The sequence below is a fragment of the Ceratotherium simum genome, chromosome X, assembly GCF_057802395.1.
Source record: "Ceratotherium simum simum isolate JZ-2026a chromosome X, ASM5780239v1, whole genome shotgun sequence".
NCBI lineage: Eukaryota > Metazoa > Chordata > Mammalia > Perissodactyla > Rhinocerotidae > Ceratotherium > Ceratotherium simum.
Genome location: NC_141940.1, coordinates 89,778,660 through 89,806,115, shown reverse-complemented (window position 1 = coordinate 89,806,115; position 27,456 = coordinate 89,778,660). Strand labels below are relative to the sequence as shown.

General features: G+C 51.1%; 2 protein-coding genes across 8 annotated transcripts; one reads left to right on the top strand and one right to left on the bottom strand.

Moving 5' to 3' along the window:
• Positions 1–1,105: 1,105 nt before the first annotated feature.
• SLC38A5 (solute carrier family 38 member 5) lies at positions 1,106–15,046 on the bottom strand. 5 transcript variants are annotated; one of them, XM_087426835.1, is made up of 16 exons: positions 14,893–15,046; positions 8,835–8,888; positions 8,681–8,756; positions 8,125–8,240; positions 7,960–8,033; positions 7,275–7,367; positions 7,062–7,140; positions 5,255–5,337; positions 4,895–4,953; positions 4,656–4,793; positions 4,365–4,444; positions 3,615–3,715; positions 3,257–3,372; positions 2,261–2,405; positions 2,063–2,166; positions 1,106–1,562 (listed from the first exon to the last, which is right to left on the bottom strand). In XM_087426835.1, exons 1-16 carry the CDS (start codon positions 15,003–15,005, stop codon positions 1,461–1,463), a joined length of 1,533 nt encoding a protein of 510 aa, XP_087282961.1. In that variant the 5' UTR covers positions 15,006–15,046; the 3' UTR covers positions 1,106–1,460. The 5 variants fall into 5 exon arrangements, with proteins under 5 accessions (XP_087282961.1, XP_004435029.1, XP_087282962.1 ...); XM_004434972.3 differs by lacking the exon at positions 14,893–15,046 and adding an exon at positions 10,288–10,379; XM_087426836.1 differs by lacking the exon at positions 3,257–3,372.
• FTSJ1 (FtsJ RNA 2'-O-methyltransferase 1) lies at positions 14,188–25,653 on the top strand. Of its 3 annotated transcripts, none has more exons than XM_087426839.1 (14): positions 14,188–14,326; positions 16,961–17,276; positions 18,913–19,057; positions 19,333–19,402; positions 19,501–19,591; positions 19,939–20,017; positions 21,482–21,534; positions 21,620–21,673; positions 21,759–21,861; positions 21,965–22,048; positions 22,700–22,803; positions 22,891–23,088; positions 23,295–23,336; positions 25,108–25,653. In XM_087426839.1, the coding sequence occupies exons 3-13, from the start codon at positions 18,937–18,939 to the stop codon at positions 23,325–23,327; spliced, it is 990 nt and encodes a 329-aa protein (XP_087282965.1). In that variant the 5' UTR covers positions 14,188–14,326; positions 16,961–17,276; positions 18,913–18,936; the 3' UTR covers positions 23,328–23,336; positions 25,108–25,653. The 3 variants fall into 3 exon arrangements, with proteins under 3 accessions (XP_087282965.1, XP_014646489.1, XP_004435028.1); XM_014791003.2 differs by having other exon boundaries at positions 14,189–14,326; positions 18,899–19,057; positions 22,706–22,803; XM_004434971.3 differs by having other exon boundaries at positions 14,190–14,326; positions 18,899–19,057.
• The last annotated feature ends 1,803 nt before the right edge of the window (positions 25,654–27,456 follow it).

Here is a 27,456-nt window from a genome sequence, read left to right as displayed (position 1 = left end):
GAAATTAGATTTCATCAAAATTTACAAGTTTTGCTCTGCAAGGGACCCTGTTGAGAGGATGATCTCTTTTCGTGGTGCTTTTTGTTAAATATGAAGACTTGCATTTTTCAGGCCAGGCACTGGAATTTCAAGGTAGCATTATTAAAAAGCAGGCTTGTTGAGCTTCAATTTAGTGGCAGTAAGGAATGAACAGTGAAATAAGGAGCATAGAGTATTAACTGACTACAGTCAACTGTCCTATTTCTAAATATGGAGAGGAGAAAACAGATGATATATCTGTAGTGGCCTGCATATGCATGAAAATTATCGGGGAAGATAAACGAATCTCTCTCAAAGATCTGAAAACATCTTTCATAAAAACATGTGGATTTTAACAGCAATACCGTTTTCACCTATCAGGTTGGCAAAAATCCCTAAGTTTCATAACTTGACCTCCCCACATCACCCTCTTATAGTGCTCATCTTTATCAGAAATGATTTATCTCTTTTCCTTTCTTCTGCTAGATCAGGGATCAGCAAATTTCTTCTGAAAAGGGCCAGATAATAGTGTAGGCTTTGTGGGCCATATAGTCTCTGTTGCAACTGCTCACTCTGCTGTTGTAACACTAAAGAACCATAAACAATATGTACATGAACAAGGACAATTGTGTTTCCATAAAACTTTTATTTGCAGACACTGAAATTTGAATTTCATATAGTTTTCAAGTGTCACAAATTATTCTTCTTTTGATTTTCTTTTAATCATTTAGAAATGTGTAAACCATTCTTAGCTCTGAGGCCATACAAAAGTAGGCAGTGGGCTGAATTTGGCCTGCGGGTCATAGCTTGCCCCCTCCTGTGCTAGAACATCAACTCCAGGGATTTCTGCCAGCTTGCTTCCCTGCTGTATCCCCAGCGCCTAGAACAGTGCCTAGCACCCAGGAAGCTCTCAATAGATGTTTCTTGAGTGAGCAAGTGAATGGAACGATGAGTTGGGTAGTGAGCTACCGAAGGAGTGGAGAAATGAGTGAGTGGGCTCAGTCCTACTCTCAGGGCCTCAGTTTACCCTTGTCTGAACCTAAGCAGGCTCCCCCAAGAAGTCTTAGAAAGAGATCAGAAGGCTGAGTCCAGAGTTGCAATTCAGCATCTTTATTCTTCCCCTTTAGCTGGAGGGTGATTCTGACAAACAGCTTCCACCAGGAGGAGGCACAAAGGACTGGACTGGGTAGGGACTCCTCAAGGACCCGGCCCCCTCCTCCTCCGGTGGGGTTGGGGTTAGGGCCATGATCCAAGCTTAGCATTCCTGGGGAGGAGGGAAGCGGACCACTCTGCAGCCTCTGCGGCCCCCTACCTCTGACAGCCACATTAATGGGCACCAGCCACCTCCACACGCCAGGCAGGAGGGACCCGGAAGAGCGGCCCCATCTTCCGCCACACGCACAGGCGCATGCGCACGGGGGCCCAGGAGAGGCAGCACATGATCAGGGTCCAGACACATGGCTCTGGCCTGTGACCCAGTTGGCAAACATAAAGCCTAGACTGATCGCCATGAAGAGGACCCCCAGGACACCAAAACACAAAGCCTGTGGACGAGAGGGATAGAGAATAGGGCTGGTTTTGTCTCCACACCCGAGCTCCTTCTGAGAATGTTCCTCAAGCCCTCTACTCCCTCCATAGAGTGCCCCATTCATTCCTGATTCTCCTTGTGCTCCCTCTCCTTCCTTAAAACCAGCCCCTTCCTGTGAATCCCCCTTCCATCTTCCTAGAACCCTTCAGGGAGTACTCTCCTCCATCCTCCTTGCAAGTGCTCCCAACTCTCTTCTAATAATGCTCCTTCTATCTGTCTGGAGAAGGCTCCCTCTATGCCAGCCACTTCTGTCTTCCTAGACTCTGCTGGTGCTCCACTCAGCCCCTTCCTAAGCCAATCTCCTTCCTTCTTCCAGACCATCTTCCCCCTCCCTGGATGGATGCTCTCTCTTCCCCCAGTCCCCTCCTGAGAATGTTCCCTCTATCTCCAGCCATCCTGGAGTGCTCCTTCCTCAGAATGCTTCCTCTTTCCCCAGCTCTCCCCTGCAATGCTCACCTGGATCTTAGGCCAGGAGTAGAAGGGCTCCACCTCAGAGGGTACAATGCGGAGGTAGAAGATGCTGGGAAGGATGAAGATGAGGCTGGGGGCTGAGGTGGACCCTGGAGGACAAGCAGGAGGAACAGGAGTCAATGTAAGTTTGGGGTACAAGGCCCATATTCGGTGGGGTCTGGGACTGGAGTTGGGTGTACTGACCGATAACCCCAAAGATATCCCGGATGGTCGGCACGCAGATGACGAGGACATTGACCAAGACAAGCAGCATCAGGGCTATGGCCACATGTCGTGGCCAGCTGAAGGCTTTGCTTGGGAAGAGCAGCTGCTGCAGGGCCCGGCGGATCTGTGGCCAGAGCAGGGTAGGACACGAGTCTGGGCCAAGTGCTGCCTCCCCTCCATGTGGTCATCCGTCTGTAACTCCACCCTCTATCTGAGCATCCACCTGTGCCTCCACCCTCTGTCTGAGATCCCTGATTTCCCCTCCACCTGACTTTCTATATCTCTACCTTGTCTGATCATCCTCTGTGCCTCCACCTTCTGAATGAGCATCCTGCCTCCCTTTTGTCTTGACAATCCATGCCTGGGCCTTCTGTCTGATCATCTATCTATGTCTCCACCCATTGTCTGAAATCTTTGCCTCCTCCTCTATCCAACTATCTCTGCCTCCCCACATCTGACCACCCACTTGTCCTTCCACCCTGTCTAAGATCCCTGCCTCTCTCTCCATCTATCTCTATCTGGAAACAGAGATAGACTACCTCTATCTTCCTCCTCTGTCTAGTCATCCCACCTTCCCATCTGAGATCCTTATCCCTCCTACACCTCACTACTTCTGCCCCCACTCTTTTTCTGTCCATCTTTGTTTCTTCATTCTGTCCATCTATCTAGGCCTCTATCTCCTAACCATTCCTGCCTCCCTCTTCTATCTAGCCAGACATCTGTGCCTTCTCCTTCCAACTGACTACCCTGTCCCCCTGACTCTCTCTGCCCTGCCATCTATGTGCCCCTTCTGTTTGACCATCTATTTTTGCCTTCTCTGTCCCTCTGACAACTCTGCTTTCCCTATCCATGCCTGCCTCCTCCATCCATCCATCCACTCCTATCTCCACCCTCCATCCAAACATCCATGCCTATGCCCTCTACCCATCCATCCATGTCCCTCCACTCCATGGGCCCACCCTCGCCCCCACGCACAGGGAACAGCACAACTGGCACAGTGAGAGTCACCGCGAGCAGCACAGCCAGGCGCACACAGAGGATGAGCAGGTCCTTATGGCTGTACATGTGCAGCATCTCTGCCTCCACGCTGCCTGGGCCATGGGACATGGGATGCAGGATGTGACAGGAGCACCGGGACCAGTGTCCCAGAAACACACACACACACACATGCATGCACGCATACACACACGATGATGAAATCTACATGTGTGATATGTACCCTCTCTTTGGAAACTGATGGGTCCTAGGGCATGGAGGAAAAGTGCTCAGGCTCCTGCCCTAGCAGTCTGCCCAGTCCCCACCCCAGCTCCCACCCAACTCTAGTCCCACTCACTGTAGAAGGTGAGGTATCCGAAGGTCGCCGTGAGCCCATACATACAGAACATGGCCCCAATGGACACATTGGCCACAGCCTGCATTCTGCGCTTGGAGGGCCTGAGGTATAGACATCATGGAACTGTCACACCCAGACCCCCAGACGTGGTCCAGGCCCCTCAAACCCAGCCCCTACCCTCCAGCGTCCCCTTCTCCCAGAGCTGATGTTCAGCTGGTTCACACTGGGATGCTCATCTCTGCTTCCCCTGTCTGACTAGCCAAGCCTCCCCTCTCTGTCCATCCATATCTCACCCCATATGATCTTTGCCCATCTCCTCTGTCTGACCACCTCTACCTCTCCCTTCCATCTGACCATCCATGCCATCCCCCTCTATCTGATTATCCACATATCCCCCCATCATATCATCCCTGCCCCCCTTTGTCCATCTATGCCCACCTCCATCTGACCATCCCCATCTCCCCATCCCCAACCACGCACGCCACCCCCTCCATCTGATATCTCTGCTTCCTCACTCTGTCCATTCACACTTGTACTGCATGTTAAAAGAGTAAAATACTTAGGCCCCAATCAGAAAACAGTCACTGCTCTGCATCCCCCAAGGCCTCCTGGCCACTTCAAACTCTTCCCTTGGCACAATCTAGCCATGATCAAGCTACAGTATAAGGACTGCTGTAGGGATTATCAGACACTGTGACTATCGTCCCAACTGCTGGCCCATCGTGCATGCCCACTTGCCTGCACACTCACCGGTAGAGCTCCGTGTAGATGGGTAGCACCTCAGGGTGGCAGACAAAGGCAAAAGCCATAATGGGCACTGTGTAGAACATCTGGGGGAATGGCCCAAGTACACAAGATTAGAGCTTACAGGGTTCCATCCCCTCCTCCCCATCCACCTGACCCTGCCATTGCCCTCCATATCAGACACATGGAAACTCCTGATGTCCAATACCTGGCTCCACTCTGAGCAGAGTGCACTGTGTGACAGGACCAGAGGGTCTGAGTGTGGTGCAAGCCCTATACATATGCCTGCACACCCACCTGTGAGTCAACTGTGAACATCTGGGCCTCACAGCTTCTGTTGAACCCCTGGATGGGAAGATCCGGGGGGCTGTTGCTCTCCATTGCTGTCTCATTGCGGCCTATGGCACAGCCAAGCTGGAACTTCTTATAGATGACCTGGGGGAGGGAGGGTGGGGAAGCGAGGTCATGGGGAAGGCTATGTCCCAATGTCCCAAACTCTCTCCCCACTTTTTCACATCCTTCTCTCTCAGACTCACCGAAATGAGGAAAAACAGCATACAGGTCAGAGAGAGACCACTGGTATATCCCAGGTAGCCTGCAAGGGGCAATGCGCAGAGCCTCAGAAATCAAGGAACCCTCCCACACCCACAGCAAATATCAAAGCCCCAGTCTGGTCTTCAAGGCCCCCTCACCCCAATTATGCCACACCTTTGTACAAACTTTTACTTTTGCCTGGACCAGCCTCCCCTCCATAGCAAACTCCTATTCATCTGTTAAAACCCACATCAAACAAGCTCTCCCTTGGTGTTCCACAGCCCTTGAAAATGGAGATTTTCTCAATCTGACTCCCCTTCTTTAATTCCACTATCCAATGACCAACACAGGAAGCCTCTTACCCAAGTGTCTCATGAGGGCCAGGGGCAAGATGATTAACACACTGACAATGATGATGAGGAGGTTTCCCTTCAAGAACCAGTCCCTAGGGAAACAGGCAGACATAGTGACTAGCTGCCAGCCAAAGAAAACTGTCAGGCAGACAATCATAGAAGACAGCCAGACAGACAGATTTCTGCCCACAGTCAGGAGAGATGAGCCAACACCTCAGCTGTGAGAAGTCATTCAGATGGTTACAGTGAGAAATGGCACAAAAAGATTGGCAGAAACAGCCAGACTGATGATCAGACTGTCAGTCAGACACTGTCAGAGGGATACAGCTGAGAACACATACACAGCCGGACAAAACTGTGCCGATAGACTTGCAAGTGGACATACAACCAGATGGGCAAACACTCAAAATAAGTCAGACTCACATTGCCCAACACAAGGTGCCAGACAGAGTGAGTCATGACCCTCGTGTGTCTGACAGGTAGAACAACAGTCTGATGAGCTAGTAGATAGCCAATGATGCAGAGTCAGACAAAAAGTCAGAAACACACATGTGTGCTTGTTTGAACAGCTCAAGGTTTATCGAACACCTGAAAGTAGCTGGGCCAATCTAGCCACACAATGAAAGACTGAAATAGAGCCAGAATCAGCTAGCTGGCCACACTCTTGGAACCAAGCTCAAAGAAAGAGTGGGAGATCTGTACAGATGTTGGAGGGAGGTGCCCAGGCAAGAGAGTCAGTCAATACAGAATCGGCTGAACAACTGCTCATTTGTTTAAAAGAATTTTATTGAGTGTCTACATGTTCCAGGCATTCACACACTCTCTTTTATCTCCTACACACAGGTACACAGAAATAAGCCAACAAAGCACCATCGGCCATATATACAGTGGGAGCTAATTATAATAATTAGACACACTTAGTCACATAAACTGTCAGCTACCTGGATGATTTCAGAATCAAATCAAAGATCTAACAGTATACACACAGAGTCAGCCATCATATACAAACAACTGAACAGATTCAGCCAGCAGATGGGTCTAGAATCAAACATACAGCCAGCTGGATGCACACTTAGAACAGTCAAACATACATGATTGGAACCATAAAACAGAGGATATATACAGTCATAGTCAAGGATCACAGCCAGAGAGAATTTGCCAGAACAATGGTCACTAAATTAAACATAGAAATGGAGTCTACTGGCATATACAGTTGGAGCAAGTCACATATACATAGTTGGCACCACAATACACTGCACACACACAAACACATGCACTGCTGGAGTCAGTGAACATACACTTACAGCTAGGCATATTCAGCTACGCTGATGGACCCCAAATCAAACAGAATCCACTGGACAGGGAAAGTCAGAGTAAGCAAATGTCATACACACATGGTTGGAATCACAGTATACAGGACACAGCCATAGTCGGCTATCATATGGCCGGCCAGAGGATCTGCCAGTACAACAGTCACAGAATCAAACTCACAGACTGAGCTTAGGTCTACTGGATATGCACAGCCACACGGTCATCATCAGAGTACACCGGACACGTGGAGTCAGCCACCAGATGGAATCAGCCAGAACAACAGTCACAAAAATCAACATATGGTCTACCAGACTCATAGTCAGAGCAACAGCCACACATTCTATTGGCGTCACAACGCACAGGAATCTGACCAAACTGGCCTGCCCAACAGGCTCAAAAAAGAACACCTGGGAGTCAGCTGGACATAGAGTTGAAGATGGCATCAGGACCTCCCAGGCAGAGTCAGGGGCCTGAGGGCCAGAACCAAGGGGTGTTGCTCACTCACCCCTCGGGGTCCATGTTCAGGAAGGTGCCGATAACCAGGGGGAGTTCGGATTTAATGATGAACAGGTAACTGGACATGGCTGGTATGGGGGAAGGAGGTGTAAGCAGGATTCCCCTCATTCCCACACCCCATCTTCCCCAGCCCAGCCTGGGGAAGCCCACCTCGCCCCACCCTCTTCTCCCAAGCTGATTCTCCACCTCCCCGAGTCCTCACCCCCAACATTGTGCAGACAGATGACAGCGGCCACCACTACCTTCCCTGCAGGCCCCAGCGCCCTCTGTCCAAGCTGCTCATAGGCTCGGATGCCTGGTGAGGGGGACAGGAAGGAACAGGTTGTGGGTCCAGGAGGCCAGGCCAGGGGTGAGGAGTTGGGGGGCGGGGTCAGAGGGTCTGGAAGCTGGGGAGTTGGGGCTTGGGGTAATTGGGTCTGATTGATGGAAGTGAGAGGTGAGGGTTAAGCAGTCTGGGAGGTGGGATCTGTGGCGAGGGACTGGTGGCCAGGGAGAAGATTAGTGGCTAGATGTGGGGAGTGGGAGTCTTGGGAGCAAAACTGGACTGAGACCCTGGTGGGAGTGAAGTGTGAGATCTGCAGTGGGAGCTTGGGAGGCTGAGGAGCAGGGGTCAGAGGTAGAGTGGAGTGGTCTAGGGGCCGGGAGGGTCTGAGCAATGGGGTTTGACGGCCAGACTGAGGGGTGAGGGTTGGGGATCTGGGAGCCCAGATAAGGCCTGAGGGCCAGGGTGCAATCTGGGGTCTCGAGTCCAGGGAGTTGAGCGTGGTATCTGGGGTCAGGATGGTGTGTCCAGAGTCTGGGGTTTGGGTTGAGATCTGGAGTCTCAGGTCAGGGTGGGTAGGTTCGGGGTCTGGGGTCCAAGGTCTGGGTGGAGCTCTGGGTCTCACCTACAACACCAGCACAGGTCAGCAGGAGATGGATGGAGTATGAAGAGAGAAGAGCAATGCAGAGCAGCAGGACCCTGTGTCAGATGGCGCAACTCAGACTTGGCCCCCAGGCCTCCCACCTGCCCCACACACCCCCAGCCCCACCCCGGGCCACCTGGGACTCACAAGAAGAAGAGGACCCCGGTGTGGGCCATGGCGTAGGCCAGCCCCAGGATGCCACTGCCCATGATGGCGTTGCTGAGGTTGAACACTGACATTCCAAACGATGTCTTCCCCTCGAACTGCAGGTAAGGGGCAAGGCCCAGGCACACATTGGGGGGGACCAGGGAAGGAGACCAGTGCTGGGGCCCAGGAAAGACTAGGGAAGAAGTGACTGGGGCGGGGAGAAGCCCGGGAGGAGTCATGAGAGGAAGGAAGAAGCTAGGAAGGAAAAGGAGTTGAAGACAGGAAGAAACTGGGAAAGGGAGAACTGGGAAGGGAAAAACTAGGGGAAATTTTGGAGGGGAGCAGATGGAAGCAGATAGGAACAGGGCAGGGTGGAGCAGCTACCAGAGGCAAAACACCTGGGGAGCGGAGTAGCTGGGGATGGGGAGCAGCCAGCACAGTAAAGAGCTAGTCAGGGGAACCGCTGGGGAGTGGGAGTAGCCAGGAAGAGGGAGCAGCAGAGGAGGAGATGAGCTAGGCAAGGTGAAGCTGGGACAGATCCTGTGGGGTCACTCACATCCATAAACTGGGCTGGCTTCCTCCCAGGAGCAGCACTATGGCTGGGCAGGAAGCCCTCACGTTCCTGCCTGTAGCTGAATAGGGCAGGGAAATCGGGGCTGATGAGAGGGTAATCCTGACCTTGACCTCGACCCCTTGGGCCCCCGACTCACCCCACAGCACCCGCAGAGAGGCCTCCATTAATCTTTGGATCCTGCAGCTCCATCCTGTGGGCAGAGAAGTGCAGTAGGGGGTCAGAGATGGAGCAGGGACTACAAAGTGGGGAGAGCTAGATGAAGAGGGGTAGGGGGTCAGATAGAGACAGACAGAGAAACAGAGAAACAAAGATGAGGTGAGGGGAAGAGGAACAAAGGGATGAGAGAGACAGGGAGATAAACGGAGAGAATCTGAGACAAGAGTGAGAGCCCAACAGAGAGAGATGGGAGAGAGAGAAGGGAATCAGAGGGCGAGAGACACCAGCAGTTACTCAGAGACACAGAGAGGAAAAGAGGGCAGTGAAAGATTAATAGAGGGGGAGAGAGAGAGAGAGCGGCCCCATAGCAGATGAGACAGCCATTTGGAGCTGGGACAGCCTCTCCTCCCGGCCCCCAGACTCACTCCGTCTCTCTTGCTGTCTTTTTCCCTCCCCGGCCCCCGCGCTCCCCCCCTTCCCTCCTCCCTCACGGCGTGGCCAGGCCACGCCGCTCACTCCTTACAGGGACACGTGTCAGCCTGGCTGCCCCACCCCTCCTAATGCCCCCTACCCCCCTCCTCCCCGCCTGGGCCCCACGCCTGAGCTCAGAGCTGATGCAACCTGTTGAAGGTGCTGGGGGTGGAGGGCGGGCTTGGAGACCCCAGCCCCGGACGCTGCAAGCTGCTCTCTGCCACAACTCTGAATATCCTCAATAGAGGCCAAAGAGAGTTCTCCCAACCGAGCCCCCTTCCAGGGAGAGAAGTGACCCATGGACCCCCATTTAATCCTCCTTCTAGGGATTAGAGATATTTTCTAGGACCCCTGTCAAGTCTTAAACACTCGTCTCTCAGCAGAAGTAACTTTGGAGACACTTCCAGACTTGAGATCCTTCCTGGGCTTGGGGTGTCTCAGGAACCTGTCATGAGCCCTTATTTCCCCTTCCGAGGATGAGCTATCTGAGAGCTTCATCAAAAGCCCCCTGCCAGTGCCTGATGTGTTTCCTGGGGTGGGGGTGTCTGCAATCCCCATGCAAGCCAGGATCCCCTGTCTTCTGGATGGAGTGTCTCTGCAGAAACCCCCAGCCCTGAGCTCACTTCCTGGGAATGCGGGGTATCTCAGAAACCCCCGTTCGAGGTCCCCATCATTGCTAAAACTGCCTCCAGGAAGCCCCCTCCCCAAGCCCCGAATTTCCTTCCTGGGCCAGGGAGGGCTCTCAAGGATTCCCATCCTCAGTCCTTAACAACCTCTGGAGACTCCCACCCACTCCCGAATTCACTTCCTGGGAGCGAGGTACCAAAAGGACTCCCCCTCCCATTCAATTCCCCACTAGTGCTGAAAATGTCTCCAAGGATCCCCTGAGCCCCCTCCAGGAACCCCCTATTGTGCCTCGGGGTCTTCGGAGCCCCCCGCCACGGCCAGCATCCCCTCCTCACCTCCCTGCTCCTCTCAGCTCCTAAGCGGCAGCAACTCAGAGTAGGGCTCTGAGACCCCACCGCCGGCTCGGCTCCCACTCAGGCGGACCCTGCCCCCGCCCCGCCCCGCAGCCAATCCACACCGCCGCGCTCGCTCGGCGGGCTAATCAGCGCGGCCCGAGCCCCATCTGGCCCTCGGATTTTTTTTTTTCTGGGAAGAAGTTTTCATTTTAATTCAGTTTCCCTCCTTCTGGCTCCGGGTGGGGGAAGTAGCGCGCGGGAGCCGGGGGAGGGGGGTGGAGCGCGGGAGCGGGGGCTGCCTCCCCTCATCTGGACCCACGTGAAGGGAGACAGAGGTTTGTATGGATCTTGGTTGGGGGGTGGGTTTGATGGACAGAAGGATTGAGGGAGTAGATCCACACCTAGAGAGAGGGACAGGCAGACACAACCGACTCAGGGGTCAGGCACACAGTGGGATGGGATGGATGGATGGCGGGAAGAGATGCAGAGAGGAGAGACCAGAGATAGTAAGAGAAACAATGACAAATAGAGAAACGCAGGCAGGAGAAACAACACAAAGACAGACAACAGAGGGGACAGAAAGACAGATAGGGTTTGGGGTAGTGGTAGACAGGTAAAAGGGCAGTCTCAGGGAGAAAGAGACATACAGACAAACACAGAAACAGACAGGTGGCAGGAAGCGGCTCATGTAAGCACCTGGAGGAAGGCAACAGGCAGTGGGGCCCAGTAATAAACAGGAGACACAACTGGCAGATAGACAGGTGGACACAGCCAGACACATCCCCAAACAGAGGTTGGGAACAGACAGACTGGCCCAAAGAGACAAGGGGACAGAGGGAGTGGTTGAGGCAGAGAGACACCTGGAGGGACAGATGACGACAGGCAGAGAAAGTCAGGTTCAGGCAGAGGGGCAGACAGGGAAGATGGACAGACCTGGGGACAGCAGTGGAACTGGTGCAAGGATAAACACAGCCAGGCCACTAGAGGCTGACCTCAGACAGACAGCCTAGCCCAGAGAGAACTCTAGATCTTGGGGGTCCCCAGAGGGAGGCAGGGAGGGCATTTGTGGTTGGGTGGGGAGTGTGGATACACACTGTCTGTAAACTAGGCACGCCCTGAAGGCCTGGATCCACCCAGGCACTGGGTGGGGCCTGTCTACACCCTAACTGAGGAGCTCCACTGTCTTCTGTCCGATTGTCTTATATGGGGGTCTGTCTGTTCATTCTCATCCAGGCATGTGACAGGCATGTCTGTCCCAGGTAAGGCATGTGTCTCCTGCAGGGAGTCAGGTGGGGTGGACTTGGGGTCCAGGCCCAATTCAACTGGGCTGCTTGAGGCCCAGGTGGACAAGAGGCCTCTGTCTGGGCCCCTCCAGCCGCCTGCCCACTCCCTACAGGGAGCACAAAATTCCCGGAAAGGCCAGGGGCTGGCTGGGGCTTCAAAGCTAGCCTAGATGCCCCCACCCCACCCGCAGTTGGAAGAGGGCGAGGGATGGGGCGTTTACTTCCCCACAGCGGGAGAGAGACTCTTGCACACTCTGAGCCCATCTAGGGGCTCAGAGATAGAGATAGATTCACCATCACCCACAAAAGTACAAACTTGCACGCAGACTCACAGCCACACATGGAGAATACAGGCTGACAAATATGAACACACACAGACAGCCCAGGCCATGGTACAGTCACATACTCACAGCCACACAGAGTGACTTAGTCTTACAGGTATCATCACCCACAGCCTCAGAGGCGCACCCAGAGAGCACAGATTGACACGGGGATAGGCTCACACCGATTTACAGCCGCTCTAGACTCATGGACATCATCACCCACAGACTCAACAGCCAGACGCAAGAGAACCAACAGGCAAATCACACACAGACTCACAGCTGCACACAGAGCACACAAATATGATTTCATACAGCCGACAACATCATCCATGGGCCCAGTGTCTCCCACACACGATTCCAGCTTCAGACAGTCCTGGAGGCCAATGTCCAGATTCAGGCTCTATAATGATACCTCTGTGCACATGAACTCGTGTGTGAACTTGTGACCACATGTGACCACATACAGCTCTGGTCACAGAGAGAGAGGCACTCACAGGCAGGCACAATTCTACAGGCAGAGAAGCTGCAGTCACAGACATACACACAACTGCATTCAAGCAGATGGCTGCACACAGCCTTGTACACACACAGCTATTCACAAATCAAGTCCACGAAGAAATACACAGGGAACGCATGCATATACGGGCGCACAACCAGGGAACGCAGGGATGCTGAGGGTATGCTTACTATGGTTACAAAGAGGAAATCCAGAAAATACACCTAAAGCTGCATGGAGAGGAAACAAGGGACCCAGAGAGTACACACACAGTGGCACCAAAAGAAACATCCATAGGGCACACACACCTTCAGCCACTCAGCAAGGAGAGACACAACATAGTGGCAGAGAAGAAAGACACACATACATAGGAGACACATGCACAGGAGAGATAAACACACTCATCACCTACAAGCATTACCAAGGAGACAAATACACACCCAAGGAACACATACACAGTCCCATATAGATGAGTTGCACAAGCAGCCAGTACCAACGCACACAGTCGCCAAAAAGGAAACACACGAGTTGGACAGGCAGCCATAGACAGAAGACACAACCAGGGAAGTTACATGGGAAGACACACATGGAACTCACATCCATGTGTTTGTGGCTGAGAACATGTGCAGGCAGATGCAATATACTCAGGGTATTCACACACATACACATACACACTCCCCTGTCATTCTGGGCCCTTCTGATGTCTCTCTCCTCCCATACTTCTCCTCCCCCCAGAGCCATTACACATCTGTGCTATAGGCTGGCCAGGGAAAGAGACACCTGTCAGCAGAGGCCTTGGCCCAGATGGCTAAGGTGGTAGAAGGGGTTTGGCAGGTGTCTAGATTTCAAGAAAAGTCTGGGGCCGGCCGGGTGGCGTAGCAGTTAAGTGCGCGTGCTCCACTGCAGCGGCCCGGGGTTTGCTGGTTCGGATCCCGGGCGTGCACTGACGCACCGCTTGTCAAGCCATGCTGTGGCAGCGTCCCATATAAAGTAGAGGAAGATGGGCACGGATGTTAGCCCAGGGCCAGTCTTCCTCAGCAAAAAGAGGAGAATTGGCATCAGATGTTAGCTCAGGGCTAATCTTCCTCACAAAAAAAAAGAAAAGAAAAGTCTGAAGTGTCCTATCCAAAGAACTAGTGTACCTTGGACAAAAACAGACACCCCCACCCACCACCTCCAGGCAGCAGCTTCCTGCTCTGAGCACTGATCATTCCCCTCCCTTCCCAGGGCCTTCCCGGGCCCTCCAACATTGCCCAGCACAGCAGGTGCTCAATAAATGCCAGGCACACAGCAGGTGCTCCATAAATGCCACTTACCAAGTGTCATATTATCATCATTTGTATTTTTATTTCTGCCAAGTCAACTCTTCTAGAGGAGGCAGGAGCTGTCATCCAGCTCTGCACCCCATAGCTCAGCTAGCTTTCCGGGCACTGCAAACAGCAGGTGCTCAACATATGCTGGTAGAAGGAAAAACAGAGGGAAAGAGAAATCTGGCTGCAGAAGGCAGCCTGCTTTAGAAGGAACAGATGTCTTTAAGCATGACCGAGGCCTTGAGGCCGTGCCAGGGATAAAAATGCTTTGTTAGTTCATCAAAGTAGGGCCCTTTCTCAGGGTCATTTAAGGCTCTTGTTGGTTCAGTAAAGCAGACCCTTGTGTGACATTTGGAATTCCTATTGAGTCTATTAAAAGTCAGTTTGGGTTCTTGTCAGTTCTTCTAAGCAGACCCCTGCTTTTCATTAAAACAGGTCACTGCTCAGCAGCCTTCGGGGGAGGGAGCCACAGAGCAAAGCAGTTAACAGCACAAGCTTTCCCAGCTGGGCCACTTACTAGCTGTGTGGCCCGGAGCAAGTTCCGAAACCTCACCGTCTCAGCTTCCCCCACAGCCTAACAATGCCTGTCTCACAGAGCCATTGGGAGGATGGAATGAATTAATACAGGTAAAGCACTTAGAACCACGCTCGACACTCAGTAATTGCTCAATAACATTTGTGAAAGCAGCCCCCCACCGGGCTGCATTTAGGATTCTAATCTCTCCTTTCATGCAGGCTCCCCACTGAGTAACTCTTCCGTCCCTCAAAGCAGCCCCTGGGCAGCAAGGCTTTTGAGTCAGTGTCTAGTCCCCTGCGCCGGGACCACCCCCGTCTTTCCCTCACGTGGTGAGATGCCCTCCGGTACAGAGCTGGCCTGGCAGCTCCCCCTTCCTTGACCTCTTCAGGAGGCTGAGGGGAGGACACCTTTACACTCAGTGGGGTGCCGGGTGGGAGCTGCAGGCCGCCACCCTATTTCGGGAACAGCCTGGGGAGTTCAGAGCCTGGCTCCTGTCCCCCAGTCCCCCGGCCCTGCTGGAGGAAGCAAATTTCTTTGCGAAAAATTAAACATCCTCTTTGTGAGAGGCAAGAAAACAGGACGTGGGAAGCATCCCACAGGGTGAACATGGGCCCCCACTGCCTGGCACCAGCAGGGGCCTGGTGGCTTGAACCCTGACTTTCTCACACTTGCTCACCTCTGCAGGGAAGCCGTGTTCCCACCGCCCCCACAAGGCTCTTGAGCTCTGCTGACAGGCTCCTGCTTCCTCTCTGGCACTCGAGACTCCTCCAGGAGGGGCTCTCTCGGCATCTCTGTGCGTCTGTCTCCGCCTCCCAGGGCCCCGCATAAATGCAGAACACACCACTGAGGAAAGAAGGAAGGAACAAAGCAACAAAAGGGTGGAGTCAACAAACATCTATTGAACACCAACTGTGTGCCAGACCCTATTCTAGGCGCCTGGGAGGCAGCAGTGACCAAGACAGAACAGAAATCCCTGCCTAGTGAAGCTCACATTTCTAAGGAATGATGAATCAATTGTTCAGTTCTTTGAATACTCGCCAAGCTTGTTCCCACGTCAGGGTCTTTGCACTTTGTGTTCCCTCTGCCTGGAATGCTCTTCCTCAAATATTCCTAGGGTGCGCTCCCCTTCAGGTCTCAGCCCAAATGTCACCTCCTCAGAGAAGCCCTCCCTGACCATGCTAAAATAGCAACTCAACTCCTTTGTTACCCTCCATCCCTTTCACCCTACTGTATTATTCTTCATAGCTTTTATCACCACCTGACATAACATTATATATTTATATATTTAATAGTGTATTTATATTTAGTACAGTTACTTCAGTAAATAAATGTACATAGATACTGGCATATTTATATCAGCATATACATTTATATATTATATGTATAAGATGATACATATATGTTATATATACACTAAAAACATGCATAAATATATACCATATATTTCCTTATATTTACATATAGTAGCATATTTATATTTATTATATTTGTATACTAACAATTTATATGCTAATAAACATTATGCATCACTATATTTCTATATAATCACATACATATTAAAAGGCATATATGTTTATATACCTAATATAATAATATATATATCCTCCCCTGTCTCCATTTCCTCATCTATAAACTGGGGATAATTACAGTAACTACCTCATATGGTTGTCGTAAGGATTTAAAATGAGTTCAAGGAAAGGATTCAGCAGTGTGCTGGAGCATACTTGTACAGGTTTGCAGACTGCTTGTTTAATTTTCAGGAATTTTGCGAACTGGTTGTTAAACGCAGCTATTATTAAAAATGAAATGATATAAACTTACAATTAAATAAATTAGATTTTTTAAAGGTGATAAATACTCAAAACTCATCACTTCCTCATTATTTCACTACATTTCACTATTCTCTATGCTCTTGAGGGCATTTAACTGTATGGTAGAAATATTACATAATGGTGCACTACTGCATCTCTTCTGAACTCTGTCTTCCATGATTACACGGTGATAACTTGAAATCTGACAAGATGATAGTATGTAAACCATGTAAACCATGGAAAATGGAAATGTTAGATATCAGGGCTTCCTCCCTAAACCACGTAAACCATGGAAAATGGAAATGTTAGATATCAGGGCTTCCTCCCTCGATACCTCCAAAGAGCCAGTTGTTAACCATTTATCACCACACCGCTGGGAGCACTTAGAATAGTGCCTGGCACATGGTAAACGCTATAATAAATGTTTCCATTATTATATTTGCTCGTGCACTGGGTCGCGATGTATAGTCTTTTTGTGGGTCGGAGTTAAAAATGTTTGAAGAACACAGAATTACAAAAGGCCAGGTAGCGTGCTGAACTACACCTATTTAATCCTCCCAATAACTCTGTGAAGTCTGTACTACTTATCATCCCCATTTCACAGATGGAGAAACGGAAGTTCTAAAACGGTACAATTCAGGAAGGGCTATCAACTAGCGGAAAGTGGATTCGAAATTGGCGCAAAGCAGCTTCCGCGCGCCCGCGCATTTCATAAACGCATGTTCCTTTCTATCACGTTCATGACCCCAGCGGTAATTTCACTTCGCGCCACGCGTAAAATGAATGGGTGCCGTCGCGCTCATGGCATCTTGGGAAATGTAGTCCACAGGCTCAATGAACACCACTGTCCAAGAAGGGAGGGGCGGGGAGTAAATAATCTTAAACCTTAGAACAAAAGAACAGAGTCAGTTCTTGTGTCTCGTGACGTTTCAGCCACGCAGTGCGCGAGTTCAGCAGCTTTGGTCTTGGCCGTTGCATTCTGGGAACGGTAGTTCGCAAGACGAGCTACGTCGACACAAGATGACGGAACTCACGTTGTACGTTTGTGTCCGGACCTGAGCCTCCGCGTTCAACGATGACAGGCTTGCCACGCTGCCGTAGCCCTTAGGCATGCGCGACAGGCATTCCGATCAACTAAGTACACGAACTGTAGCTCTACGATTTCTCACCGGTTTGCGCTCTCGCCGAGGCTCGGGCTGCTCGCGGACCGGCCTCTTTCGTCCCACTTCTCCCTACTCCGAAAGTTAAGGTAGGCCCTGGGGTGCGGAGGACGTGGGTCCAGGCCGAGACGGTTGAGGCACGCCTGCGCTGTCCCGCCGGCGAGGGAAGGAGGGAAATTCGCCCTCGGCGCTGCAGCTGTGTAGTCCGGCGGGCTGGCACCGGGTGGGCTCCAGACCCAAGGTTTGTCTATAGAACGGGACCACTATGCGGGGTGGACCGGGGTAGGCATAAGGGTCCAGATATCAGCGGACCCGCCTTGAGGGGGGTCTGGAGGCCCCAGTGGGGACATGGTCTTTGAGGTAATGACGAGGAGGGACCGGGGGTGTGGTCAGAGGGCTGTTAATGGGGAGAGCGGTTGGTGGGCTGCATGAGGGTCACGGAGGTCTGGTGCGGTGTTATCGGGGAATCAGTGGGAGCTAATAGGAGTGTTTTAGTCGACATGTTCATGAGGGCCAGTGGAGGTGTGTTTATTGATTAATGAGGGAGTCGTAGAGTAGGCAACTGGAAGATAATGGGAGGCAGATGGGGGTGTGATCCCTGAGGGATTGATGGAGGTATGATATTCAAGGGGTTAATGAAGAGCAGTGGGACATAGTAATCGAAAGGATAACAGTGAGGCTATGGAGGGAATAATAGAGGCCAGTGGGGGTCATGATCAAGGAACTAATGGGGGCAGTGATCAAAGAAGAGCGAATGAGAGGCTGAAGGGGTGTTGTAGTCAGAGTTTTAGTGGGTGGTCACGGCATCACCATCGAGGAATTAATGGGAACAGAGTGAGCAAAGAGAGGATGACAGTAAGCTGTTGGGGCGTGATCATCAAATCTATTGGGGGGCAAGGTGGGCAGTGAGGGGAGAATGGAGAACTGGTGATGATCATCAGGGATTAACATGAGTGTATGATAATGAAGGAGTTACAAGGGGCTGATGGTGTGATATGAGGGATCAACTGGAGGGCTAAGTTAATGGGGGCTGATAAATCATAGTAATTGAGAGCTTAGTGGGGAGTTAATATGCCATGATCCTCCAGGCATTAATGGGGGTTGGTAAGGATATAGTAATAGAGGAATTATCATGGGCCTAATCATTTCATGGGAGAGAGAGATTAAGGGGGTAGGGAGTGCAATGAGATAGCATTAGGATAATGGGGGTGAAAGCAAGGGATTAATGGGGGGCTAATAGGGCTGTGTGAATCTAGAGGCAATGAGAACGGCTGGGGAGATGGTCGGTGAGATGTTAAGGGAATGAGGTGGGCAAAGAAGGGTTAATAGGGGTGCAGGGTTTAATGTGTGGCGTGTGGGTGACAGCAAGGGAGGGTCGACAGGGTCAGTAATGAGTCATCTATGAGATAAGTGTTGGGTTTGTGGGTTTTGTGGGAGATCTGTGGCATTAATGATGAAGTCTGTGGAGGAGTCTGTGGGGAGAGTGGCAGGGGGGGTCTGTGGGGTGAGTGATGGAGCCTGAGAGCTCAGTGATGGGGTCCTTCAGGCTCTGTGAGGTAAGTGGGGTCAGCGACTGGGCTTCAGTCTTCCCATCTGCTGAGTGAGCTGTCGTGTGAGTCTGATGAGCCCAGTTTGGATTGTGTGGTTCTCGCTGCCCTGCAGAGGTAGGTGGTGGCCCACTCAGCCAGTCACTGATACGGGGTGGCATCAGCTTACTTTTGGCAGGTCCCTGGGCAAACGGTGTGTGAGATGGGACGGACATCAAAGGACAAACGGGACGTCTACTACCGCCTGGCCAAGGAGAATGGCTGGCGTGCCCGTAGTGCCTTCAAGCTGCTACAGCTCGACGAGGAATTCCATCTCTTCCAAGGTCCCCACCTGGCGGGCTAGTCACTGGGGGATGGGGCGGGTAAAGGAACAGACAAGTGGGCTAGGTCTGCAGAGCTCCCTGTAGCAGGTGGGCTGACTTGGAGGGTCTGTGGGGCAGGGGCCAGGCAGGAATATGGGCAGATACTCAAAAGAAGTTGGGCACGTGGGCAGCAGATAGATATGGGTGCTCCCCAGGAGAGAGGGGTGAACTTTGCAGGGTCCCTGGGTTGGAGAGGTGGGTGCAACTGACCACTGCACCTTGCTATGTGTGCTCAGGCGTGACACGGGCAGTTGACCTGTGTGCAGCCCCCGGCAGCTGGAGCCAGGTGCTGAGCCAGAAGATTGGGTGAGTGTGGAGTCCCAGATGGCGGCATGGGAGGGAAGGCTAGGTGGGGGGCAGGCCAGGAGTGAAAACCGGGCTGACATGGGCCGTGTCGTTCACAGGGGCCAGGGATCTGGCCATGTGGTAGCCGTGGATCTTCAGGCTATGGCTCCGCTACCGGGTGTGTTACAGATCCAGGGGGACATCACCCAGGTGAGAGCATGGCTGAAGGTATTGGGGTGTATCCTGAGCAAAGCCCCCCCACCTGGGGGCTACAGCAAGTGGAAGAGAGAGAGAGAGAAAGACAGAAACAGACTGAGAAAGACAGGCAGAGAGAGTGTGTGTAACTGAGAGAATCCGAAAGAGTGTAACAGCAGAGAAACAGCCAGCCGGTCATCATCACAGAGAGACAGCAAAAAATGATGAGACGGAGCCCAGTCTTAGGCAACGCCTGAGTATCTGGCTGACCCAGGGGCTGAGGGCCAGGGCCATGGGCAGGTGGGTTTAGAGGGTTGCGGAGGAGGAGGCCTGGAGCCACTCATCCTCCCTGTCTTCCACAGCTGTCCACTGCCCAGGAGATCATCCGGCACTTTGAGGGCTCCCCCGCGGACCTAGTGGTGTGCGATGGGGCTCCTGACGGTAAACAGCAGGGGTGCGGAGGCCAGGAGGGGGGCCCTGTGTGTGTCCTCTGGATCTTCCACCTCTGTTGGCTTCTTTCACCGCTTCAGCTGTTCCTTGCCTCTCCCCCCGCTGTCAACCGCTCTCCACATCTGGCGGCTTCTCCCTACCTGTGCTGCCTGCTCTCTGCCCGTCTTCTCCCTCCCCATGCTTTACCATTTTGGTTTTGTCTGTTGTCCACCATTCCCTCTCCTCATCTCTCTGCAACCATCCAATTCCATCTTACTGTTCACTGATGTTTTTTAATCACTCAGTCTTCCATTCAGCACACATTTACTGAGCGCCTGTTGTGCATCAGGCACTGTTCCACATGTTGGGAAAACATTCGTGAATAAAATCCCACTAGTCTCTGACCTCAGAGAGCTGCTGTTCTAGTGGAAGCAGCTGGAAAAGAAACAATGAATGAGCTGTGTAGCCTGTCACCAGGTGATAGGTATCCTGGGAAACAGTGAAGGGGAGGGAGGGGGGAGTGCCTCTCGGGATTTTAAATAAAGTGGATGGGGAAGGCCTCGCCGACTTGAGTACAAGGACCTAAAGGTGAGGGAGTGGGCCAGGGGCATGTCTGAAGGAGGAACAGTCCAGACAAAGGGAGCAGCCCGTGCAAAGGCCCTGAGATGGGAGGTTGCTTGGCATGTGTGAGGACAAGCAAGGAGATCAGTGTGGTTGGATCAGAGTGAGTGAGGGGGAATGGTCGGTGAGGTGATAGGTGACAGATCCTCGTGGGCCACAGTGAGGATTTTGGCGTTTTCACTGAGATGAGAGCTCAGAGAAAACCATGAGAGGGTTGTGAGCAGGAGGGCTGAGCCTGACTCGCGTTGTGATGACCATCTGGCTGCTGTGAGCAGTGTGAACGGCAAGTGTGGAAGTGGGGGCCCGGGGAGGAGGAGGCCACCGCGGTGGTGTAGGCAAGCGATGACATTGGTGCAGATGAGAGGAGGGCCGATTCAGGAGATCTTCTGAAAGTAGGGCGGACAGGATTTGCTCATGGCTTGAATGTGGGTGTGAGGGAAGAATGGGGGCCATTGCAGGTAACTAAGGTTTTTGGCCTGAACAACTGGAAGGATCAGATGAGATGCGGAAGATTGTGGGAGGAGCAGGTTTGGGCAGGAAGGTCGGGAGTTTGGTTTTGGACATGTTGAGTCTGAGATGTAGAGTCTGATCTGAGTCTGGAGTTCAGAGGAGTGCTCTGGGCTGGAGGTAGAAATGATGATGATGATGATACTTGCATATAAGATTGTTTTGAGAATTAAAGTGAGTTCTTAAGGGTTAGGAGCTCAGAATATGCGTGCAGTTGGCAGATATTAATTTGCGTGCAGAACCTTAGCAGGGAGAGAGCCTGGGAAATGTTTTTAGCATTCTAGCCTCTCTGGGACGGAGGACAGCTAGAACTGGATGGCCCCGCTAACGCTGTTCCTCTCGCTGCAGTAACTGGCCTCCATGATGTTGATGAGTATATGCAGGCCCAGCTCCTCCTAGCCGTGAGTAACCCTGGCTGCCCCTGCCTCAGTTCGGCCCCCTCCTGGCTGACTCCACCTCAGCCTTAGCCATCTGTCCTGCCCACAGGCTCTGAACATTGCTACACACGTCCTGAAGCCTGGGGGCTGCTTTGTAGCCAAGGTAAGCCTTGGGGAACCTGGTGGGGGGTAGAGTGGGTCCCCGAGGGCCGCCCTCATGCCTCCGTCTCCGCCTCTCCACCCTGCAGATCTTCCGAGGCCGGGATGTGACGCTGATCTACAGCCAGCTGCGTGTCTTCTTCTCCAGCGTGCTCTGTGCCAAGCCCAGGAGCAGCCGGAACTCCAGCATCGGTCAGTGGGGTGGAGGGGCCAAGCAGGCGGATGCAATTCTTGGGGACGCGTCCTGCCCGGGGTGGGGGAGGCAGTCGCCCCTCACTCCACCTTCCACCCACAGAGGCCTTCGCTGTCTGTCAGGGTTATGACCCGCCTGAGGGCTTCCTGCCGGACCTGACCAAACCCCTGCTGGACCACTCTTACGGTGAGAGCCAGAGCGCCGGGCCCTGTCCCTGGGGAGACTCTGCCCCTCACGGGAATTCTGTCCCAAGAGGTTCCTCAGCCCCACCTTGTGGTGGAAATTCCTCCCCTCAGGGATATTTTGTCCCAGGAGGATCTTTAGCCTAGTCCCCTAGTGGTAACTCTTTGGCCTGGTGAAAATTCTGTCCCAGGAGGATCCTGAGTTTTGCCCCAGTGGAGACTCTAGCCACCTAAGGAGATTCTAGCCTAGGAAGACTCAGTCACACCCCCAGGTGGAAACCCCACCCCTGTGTGGGAATTTTGCCCCATGAGGGTCTTTAGCCTGGCCCCTAGTGGGAAAAGGCACATAGCCTGCTCTTGTAGTGAGTACAAGAGTGAGACAAGGTCCAGGCAGCGTGTGATAGAACGGCAGGTGGACTGAAGTGCAGTGAGGACAAAAGCAGCATGGAGCGGGGGCGGGCAACGTTTTAGAAAGGGTGATCGTGGAGGGCATCCTGGAGGAGTTGCTTTGAACCAAATGAAGGATTTCCGGTGGAGGAGTGTGAGAGTGGCTGGTGGATACTTGGGGAGCCCTGGGTACCCATGCTACAGCCTGAGTCATGACTGGTCCCAGGCATCCCAGCCCTGTCCTGTCTTATTTCTCCCTGTTTGTCAGATCCAGATTTCAACCAATTAGATGGTCCCACCCGCATCATTGTGCCATTTGTGGCCTGTGGAGACCTGAGCTCCTATGATTCGGACCGCAGTTACCCACTGGACGTGAGTGCCCAGCCAACAGTAGGCAGGTGGAGGGCGCTGCCCTAGGTTCCCAGGTCCTCACCATCTTCCCCCAATGTGTCCCTGCAGCTAGAGGACGGCTCAGAGTACAAGTATACTCCGCCCACGCAGCCTCCCATCTCGCCACCATACCAGGAGGCCTGCACGTTGAAGAAGAAGGGGCGCCTGGCCAAGGAGATCCATCCCCAGGACTGCCCCATCAGCACAGTGGATCCATTGCCCCCGTCCCTGGCCGCCCCACAACGCCACACCCTGCTGGCCTCTGAGGTCTGCAAACATGTGGCCCAAGGCCCTCTGTGCCTGCAGTGACCCCCTCCCGGTGTGCCTCTTTCTGCCCCCAAATCACATGGTTTCTGGGGCCAAAATTCTCTTCCCTGCCTCCCAATAGTTATAAAAATCAATGGGTAAAACCAAGTATAATGAATGGAAAAGCTTAACCAAGTATCTGAGACCCTTTTCTTTTTCTTGAGTAGGTGGAAGACAATGAAATGAATGGTTCACCTTAACACATTAAGGTAAATTTGCCTTTTTATCTAAGAGTTTAAATAAAGGGCACGGTTAAGAGAAAAAGCTCAGTAAAATTTCACCTTTGAAATTTTTACACTAACTGGTAAGATTTCAATCAGCAAACCTTCACTAAGCGACTAATGTTGTATGCCGGGGACTGCTTTAAGCATTTTCCATGTTACATATTGAGGCTGTCGGTCAATATTTATTCAGCGCATACTGTGTGCTGGGCCTGGGCATTGTTTTAGGTGTGGAGATAGAGCAGGGAACAAAACAGGCAAATATCCCGGCCCTCACAGAGCTTCTAGTATGGAAAAGAGGTAATAACACAGGCTGAATGCAGGAGTGTACACACACACACACACACCCACCCACACACACTCACTCTATATATATACCCACACATGTATAGCTTGCATTTCAGTGTATATTTATATAGCTTGCGTTGTAATATATGTGTGTATATACATATATACACACATATATATATTATGTATGTAATAAGTAAAGGTAATATGGGATATGAAAAATTTTAAAAAATAAAGCGGGGTAAAGAGATGAGGAATTCTATGAGTAGCAGTGTGCGGTTTTTACAAAGGGTTGTCATGGAAGGCCTTGTGTGGTGAAGTTTGAGCAGAGACCTGAAGGAGATGAGGGAGAGAATCCACGTGTTTATCTAGGGAAGGAGCATTCCAGGGAGAGGAAATAGCAAGTGCAAAGGCCCTGAGGTGGGCCTGTGCCTGCTGTGTGAGGGAGCATGAGGGGCCAGTTTGAGCTAAACCTGTCAGTGCTAGAGGGCTTCTCATCCTTGGATGTCACATTAGAGGATGTCCCTTTCTGACAATGGCTTCATACATTATTCAGACCAAGTCTTTTGTGTAAAAAAGACACCTTTAAAAAAATGAAATGGCGAATCACAGTGGGAAAAGATTATTTACAATCCCTATATATAGTATCCTTGATATTAAAAAGCTCCTATAGGGCCGGCCCCGTGGCTTAGCGGTTAAGTGCGCGTGCTCCGCTGCTGGTGGCCCGGGTTCGGATCCCGGGCGCACACCGACGCACCGCTTCTCCGGCCATGCTGAGGCCGCGTCCCACATGCAGCAACTGGAAGGATGTGCAGCTATGACATACAATTATCTGCAGGGGCTTTGGGGGAAAAATAAATAATAAATAAAAATTTTAAAAAAAAAAGCTCCTATAAATCAATAAGGAAAAGAAAATATGAGAATGGACAATAAGTACACGAAAAGCTGCTCATCAGGGAAATGCAAGCTAAAACGAAAAAGATTGAGAAGACTGAGTGTCTGGAAGGATATGCAACAATTGGAACCCTCAGATACACTGATAGCAGCATAAAATGGTGCAGCTACTGTGGAAAATTGTTAGGCATTATCTACTGAAGCTGCATGTATGCCAATTCCACTCCTAAGAAATGAGTACTAGAATGTTCCTAGCCAGCACTGTTTGTAGTACCCACAGATTAGATGTAGCCCAAACATCCATCAACTGTGGAATGGATCATTAAATCGTGGTATATTCACGTGGAGAATTACACGGCAATGAGAACATCCTACAATTATACAAAATAACACTGTGTTGTTACTCATTGAACTGAACATATATATGTTTTATGCAGATTTCTGTATGTTATGGTTCACAATAAAAGTAGGAAAAAAACTTCACAAAAATGTTAGTAGTTGAGTGAATAATGATTATAGTAGAAGAAAGCAGGAAAATATTGTTTTGTTTAAAATTTTCTTTTTCTTTGACCTTCAGTGACCTGGCAGTCTGTTACAACTCAGAAGCTGTTTGCTGTCAGGACAACCAAAACTTGCGTTGATGAACTTGTTTTGAATATCTCATCAACGGGTCCTGTACATACAAGCCCCAAGTGGGAACCCCAACAACCACCCTGAACACAGCAAGGAAAGAAACGTTACAGAACGTCCATCTGCACTCAGAGGGGCTTCCTGAGGTCTTGCCTCTTCTCTGCATCTTCCCGGTGGTATCCTGATTCTGTCCAGAATTTACCCAAAAACAAGGGTTCTTACCCTGGATAGAAGTCAGGGGTATCCGTGAAGTTGATGGAGGAAAAAGTTACATCTTTATTTTCACTAATATAAGCTTTACTTCCAAGTATGAATGCTGGCAACAAATGGCAATAGTAAAAACAGTGCCTGCGACCTTCCCAACAGTGCAGACCACAGGTACTGACGTTACAGTGGCTGTGGGCCTCTTCAAATACATTCACGTTCTCACTACTTTGAATCCGAAGATCTTATAATTTGAAGTACTAATTAAAAAGTCCATCTGTTACTGTAACCCAATGTTGTTTCATTTTAGTATATATGGTAATATTTTTCCATTTTTATTGAGATATAGTTGGCATTTAACATTGTATAAGTTTAAAGTGTACAACATAATGATTTGCTATATGTATATATTGCAAAATGGTTACCACAATAGTTTAGTTAACATCCATCACTTCACATAGTTAGAATTTTTTTTCTTGTGATGGAAACTTGTAAGATCTACTCTCTTAGCAACTTTCAAATATACGATACAGTATTGATAACTATAGTCATCATGCTGTATGTTACATCCCCAGGACTTATTTATAACTGGAAGTTTGTACCTTTTGACCACTTTCACCCCTTCTGCCCACCCCCTACCTCCTGCCTCTGGCAAGCACCAATCTGTTCTCTGTTTTTCTGAGTTTGGCTTTTTTAGATTCCACATATAGGTGAGATCACACAATATTGGTCTTTGTCTGTCTGACTTATTTCACTTAGCATAATGCCCTCAAAGTCCATCCCTGTTGTTGCAAATGGCAGGATTTCATATTTTTCATGATATGAATAACATTCCTTTGTGTATATATGCTACACTTCTTTATCCATTCATCCACTCTCAGACACTTGGTGGTTTCCATGTCTTGGCTGTTGTGAATAATGCTGCGGTGATCATGGGAGTGCAGTGGAGTGATTTTATTTCCTTTCGGTATATCCCCAGAAGGGGGATTGCTGGATCATATGGTAGTTCTATGTCATTTTTTGAGGAACCTCCATACTGTTTAATTGGTTTCCATAGTTATCCTGTGTATTTGAGCGTGTATGTGTATGTGCACGTGCATGCTTTTTAAAATATTCTGTGAGGGAGTCCACAGGTTTAACCAGATGCCAAAGGGTTTCCCAGAACAAATTTTTTATGTTAAGAACTCCTCTCTTAAATGTCACAAAGTCTGCCTTGACTGCAGTCCTGAATTTCTACAATTTAGCAAACCGGAGCTGACACTCACCACCTACATGGACAGAACTGGTTTCTGCAGCTTACTCCCGTGTCTTTAGAAATTCACCCTCTCTGTCCACACCCTGGTTTAGCGACCTCATACTACCCATATCCCAGTCTGTGACCCTAGGTGTTTCTGCACCTGACTGCATGACCCTAAAAGTGTCCATACTGAGTCTCTGTAACCCCGGGGGGGGGGCACACCACAGTGTGTTAACCCAGGAGTCTTCTCACCCAAGTCAGTGTGACCACAGGAATGTCCACGCCCCAGTCTGTGTGACCCCAGGAATGGATGATAGAAGTGTCCACACGAAAGGCTGTGACCACAGCAGTATCCACGCCCATTACCCTGAGAATTGAGCAGTGTCCACACTAGAGTCTGTGAGGCCCTGGGAATGTGCACACTCTAGTCTCTGTAACCCAAGGAGAATGCATACCCTTGTTTGTGTAACCCCGTGAGTGTCCACATCAAAATCTCCAGGAGTATAAACACACCAGACTTTGGGCCCCCTCGTGTATATGCACCTTAGGCTGCATGTCCCTGGTTGTGTCCGCTTCCATCTGTGTGCCATCAGAAGTATACACACGCAAGTCTGGTGGGAGCAATATCTAATCCCCATTGTGTCCCCACCCCCAAGTATGTGGCCCACGAGAGAACAGGCTGGCCCAGGCCCAGTCTCTGACCTCGGGAGTGCCCACTCTCCACCCGCCTCCCTGAATGTGGATGCCCTAGTCTCACAAGTCCAGGAGTGTCCACACCCCTCTGCAACTCCTGAATTTTCCACACCAAAGTCAGTTTGTCCACAGAGGTACGTATACCTCAGAGCGTGTGTCCCC

Coding starts and splice junctions, on each gene's coding strand:
- SLC38A5 (XM_087426835.1), bottom strand. CDS start 15,005: ATGCCGAGAGAGCCCCTCCTGGAGGAGTCTCGAGTGCCAGAGAGGAAG. Junction 7,368..7,959: donor GACCTGTGCTGGTGTTGTAG/GTGAGACCCAGA, acceptor CCCCCTCACCAG/GCATCCGAGCCTATGAGCAG. Junction 7,141..7,274: donor CTGTCTGCACAATGTTGGGG/GTGAGGACTCGG, acceptor CCCCCATACCAG/CCATGTCCAGTTACCTGTTC.
- FTSJ1 (XM_087426839.1), top strand. CDS start 18,937: ATGGGACGGACATCAAAGGACAAACGGGACGTCTACTACCGCCTGGCC. Junction 19,403..19,500: donor GTGCTGAGCCAGAAGATTGG/GTGAGTGTGGAG, acceptor TGTCGTTCACAG/GGGCCAGGGATCTGGCCATG. Junction 20,018..21,481: donor GTGCGATGGGGCTCCTGACG/GTAAACAGCAGG, acceptor CTCTCGCTGCAG/TAACTGGCCTCCATGATGTT.